This window comes from Nannospalax galili, unplaced genomic scaffold (genome assembly GCF_000622305.1).
Source record: "Nannospalax galili isolate Female #2095 unplaced genomic scaffold, S.galili_v1.0 scaffold1245, whole genome shotgun sequence".
Taxonomy (NCBI): Eukaryota; Metazoa; Chordata; class Mammalia; order Rodentia; family Spalacidae; genus Nannospalax; species Nannospalax galili.
In genome coordinates, this window is record NW_008354009.1 from 222,051 (window position 1) to 226,548 (window position 4,498).

The 4,498-nt window shown below is 40.7% G+C and overlaps 1 protein-coding gene across 2 annotated transcripts in view; it reads left to right on the plus strand.

Annotated features, from left to right (window-relative positions):
- The window catches only part of Ddx58 (DExD/H-box helicase 58), a 45,031-nt gene that overhangs the window by 11,345 nt on the left and 29,188 nt on the right, over positions 1–4,498 (plus strand). For both annotated transcript variants that reach the window (XM_008851090.3, XM_017802705.2), the window contains exons 3-4: positions 1,557–1,738; positions 3,166–3,313. In XM_008851090.3, coding sequence (XP_008849312.1) covers positions 1,557–1,738; positions 3,166–3,313 — 330 coding nt within the window. The remainder of the gene's footprint in view (positions 1–1,556; positions 1,739–3,165; positions 3,314–4,498) is intronic.

A 4,498-nucleotide genomic window follows, 5' to 3' on the forward strand; every position in this document is an offset into this window, starting at 1 on the left:
CTTATGCTAAGATCAGATTTAAGTGTTTATCATCCTACCATTCATCATCACAGCCCTAGTAATAGTTCACCTTTTATTCCTTCATGAAACAGGATCAAACAACCCAATAAATTTGTACTTAGCACTTCCTTCTAAAAGATGGTAAATGTTAGAAGGCCTAAACTGTTGGATGCCTAAAATGAATATTGTTTCCATTTTGAAAGGTTTTCATTAATTATGTTAGTTAACTTTTCACTGCTGTGCCAAAATACCTGAGGAAACTACTTAAAAGAACAAGGATTTGGTTCCGCTTCAGATGGTGGGCAGGAGACAGAGAGCAACAGGAAAGGGCCAGGGACAAGGTACAGCCTTCGAAGCACACCTTGAGTGACCTGCTTCAGCCGGCCAGGCCCCAGTCCTCATAGCTCATTCAGAATGAATTTACCCATGTATTAGCCCATTGATGAAGTTAGCACCAATGAGATAGTCAACTCTCAATAGCACCACCTGCTGGGGACCAGCCCTTCAGCATGTTAGCCCTTTGGGATGGCATCTCAGAGCCAAACTATAGCAGTAACTGAGGTGATTTGCAGATGTTTTCTGGTTCTGTTACCATACATCCAGACATTCTTGTTGATCTCATTTTTAATATAATATTTTATTAATTCAATGAGACTTTTATACACGCATAGAGTGTATTTTGAGCACATTCACCTACATTTCTCAGCTTAACTCCTCCAAGCTCCAGTCCCCAACCCCCTTCCAACTTCATATCCTCTTTCTCTCTGTTTTTTTTGTTTTTTCTTTAGCTTTTGTAATTTTTCTTTCTTTCTTTCTATTTCTTCTTTTTTTTTTTTTTTTTTTTTTTTTTTTTTTTTTTTTTTTTTTATTGGCCTGGAACTTGCTGGGTAGGGGGCCAAGGGTCTTGAATTTGTATTTACTCATTTTTGTACGAAATTATGCTGTTATGGGCATTTGTATCCTGCATTTAAAAACATTTTTAGGAGAGCTTTTGTAATGTCATACAACAGTTCTTAATCAAATCCAGACCCCCTCCCCGATCCATGCCCCCCTCATCCCCCCACTAGACCTCATGCCAAGTCCTATCCAGTCAAGCATTTGTACCTAGATGTCCTTGAGTGCAGACAGATCCACAGGAGTCTAGGCAGCCCATGTGGAGATAGCAAGTAAGGCATACTCTCCCTCTTCCAGTAGCAATCAGTCTCCAATAGTTCTCAGTCTGGGGTCGGCCCGCCACCCATTTCTCTCCTCCCCTCTGGGCCCTTGTTTAATTGAGTTGGCCTGGGAAAAATATTTTATTTATTATTTTAATTTTATGTGAATGAGTGTATTGCCTGCATGTATGTAAGTGCATCAGTATTGTGCAATGTCCATGGAGGTCAGAAGAGGGCATTGGATCCCCTGGAACTGGAATTACAGACAGTTGTTAGCTGCCATATGGGTGATGGGAACAGAACCTGGGTCCTTTGGAAGGGCAGCCAGTGCTCTTAACCACTGAGCCATCTCTCTAGTCTGTTGATCTCATTTTTAAAAATTCTTGTTTTCTTTCTTTTCAGGCTATTGTGGACTTTATGAAGCCATTGAAAGTTGGGATTTCAAGAAAATTGAAAAGTTAGAGGAGCACAGATTACTTTTAAGACGTTTACAGCCAGAATTTAAAGCCAGAATTATTCCAACAGATATACTTCCTGAAATATCTGAATGTTTAATTAATCAGGAATGTGAAGAAATTAAGCAGGTAAATTAACATAAAGTGCTAAATTTGGAGGAAATAATTAGAATATGGGAAGTGCCTTCTGTTTTTTGTGCTGTTTGGGACCGTAAAAGATAATTGAAACCCATTAAAGCTCTCTTATGTAAGGCATAATTAGCCAGAATACAGTGTGAATTGAATAATTTTTAATGTCAGACCTTTTTCAAGTTTAACCTATTTTCAGCTAAAATTACCATATTACTTTTCTGAATAGTGTTTTATGCAAATGCAAATTACATGGAATAGTATAGCAAATGAAAAGAAAAGAAATACTAGGCTAGCACTTAAGCATTTAGCTCCTTGGACACAGAATTTGTTACAATCTTAGCTCAACCACTTAACTGTGATATCATCATGGGCAATTCACTTAACTTTTTGAAGCATTTTTTTCTTCATGCCTAGGGAAGGAAAAAATGTAGTACCATATTAACATGATATTTTTAAGGGTTAAATGAGATAATATACCTAAGGTGCTTGCATCAGCTTGATGCATGATAACATGAACATAGTACATTATTAGTAATAAAAATCATAGACATTGTGCTCTGAACAAACACTTGCTGCTATGCTGTTATATCCTCCCAAGCCTCTCCATATGCCGGTCTATCCATAGTGTGGATGGCTATCATTTGGATTAGCTTTTCCCCTGATAGCACTGATAATGATGGATATAAACAGAAGATGAGCAGGTTTGGCTTGACAGGATGCTATCACAAATAAAGGACCAAGATGAAGGAGAGGATGTTGAAAAGCTAGTGATGTAACTAAGGGCCATTGAATTGTCATTCACAGTGATTTCAATCACATACTACTTGAAGTGATATTTCCTTTTCTTTCTATTTTTTTTTTTTGTCTTTGTGAGACAGGGTCTCCCTGTAGCCTCAGCTGGCCTTGGAACTCACTATGTAGACCAGGCTCGCCTTGAACTCACAGAGATCCGCCTTTCTCTGCCTCCCAAGTGCTGGGATTAAAGGCATGTGCATACCACACCTGGCAAGAAGATGCTGTTTTTAATAACATTTCAAAATACCAAGATTGGCTTGACAGGATGCTATCACAAATAAAGGACCAAGATGAAGGAGAGGATGTTGAAAAGCTAGTGATGTAACTAAGGGCCATTGAATTGTCATTCACAGTGATTTCAATCACATACTACTTGAAGTGATATTTCCTTTTCTTTTTCTATTTTTTTTTTGTCTTTGTGAGACAGGGTCTCCCTGTAGCCTCAGCTGGCCTTGGAACATGTGGACCAGGTTGGCCTCAATCTCACAGAGATCTCCTGCCTCTGTCTCCTGAATGCTGGGATTAAAAGTGTGTGTGAATTGATATTTCTTTAGTGAATTGATATTTCTTTAGTGAAAGCTCATAAAAGGAAAACCAGACCATTGATTGATACATTGTATCTGTCTTAGATTTGCTGCACTAAAGGCATGATGGCAGGCGCAGAGAAAATGGTTGACTGTCTTCTTAAATCAGATAAGGAGAACTGGCCCAAGGCTTTGAAGCTTGCTTTGGAGAAAGAAAACAGCAAGTTCAGTGAACTGTGGATGGCCGACGAAGGTGGGCTATTTCAAAGAGCTGAAACGTGCCTTGCCCTCATGGTTCTCCCTGGGGCTTGCCACATTTCCCCATCGTTCCTGTCCATCAGAGGCTCTTTTCTTTCAGATATTCAAGGCTGCGTCTCTGTGAAAGCCCAGGGAAGCTGAGTTCTGGGAGGGAGGGAGCTACTTGCCATGGAACTAGTTTGGTTCTATAGAACTCCTGACAAGGAGGAGCCAGGGAACTGCTGTCATCTAGAATTAGCCTACCTAGACCAAAAGATGCAGAGAAGGCAGAGGTCTGAGTTCAGGTTATCAGAGAAATAACTTGAGAATTCTAGACTTAAAAGTTCAAATTGCAGGACTTACCTTCAGAGTAGAATCTGAATATTGAGAACGCCAGACACTGGGTGGTTTTCTTGCCGGGTGGGAAGCCACCTGGTACCAAACAGCGGGAGTAAAGGAAGAGTTTGCTATCATTAAGCCAATCTTACTTGACTTCTTGAAACTTCTGTCTTGCTTTAAAGCTGCGTTTGATAAACACCTGAATATCTAGTCTTTAAAGCATAAATTGTTCTAGAAACTGTCTATATCCTGGTTTGGGGTTGGTTAGCGTTAAAAGTCATGTCTGCTAAGTCTGTGCTCTTCTGTAATGTGCCTGTGAATCTCTTGGAAGTGTTCTTAAAACGCAGCTACCAACTCAGTAGGGGCTCAAGAGACACAGTGCTGAGAAACTCTGGAAGAGCGTGTTCCTGGTTTTAACATAGTTCTAAGTGACACTGGGATTCAGACACCAAACTGAGACTTCCAGCTGAGAATGCTTCTTTTAGTTTTTTTTAAGGAGTGAAAAGGGGGCTGGTGAGATGGGTCAGTGGGTAAAGGTGCCTGTCACCAACTCTGATGACCGGAGTTCAATCCCTAGGACCCACATGGCAGAGAAAATCAGCTCTCAAAAGTTGTCCTCTGACCTTCACACACTCACTATGATATGTGCGTGCGTGCGTGTGTGCGTGTGCACACAACACCACTAAAATGTTTTTAAAAAACTGAAAGAGTAGCCAGGTGTGGTGGCACATGCCTTTAAAACCAGCACTCAGGAGGCAGAGGCAGGTGGATCTCTGTGGGTTCAAGGCCAGCCTGGTCTACATAGTGAGTTCCAGGACAGCTGGGGCTACAGAGAGACCCTGTCTCAAAAAGACCAAAAAAA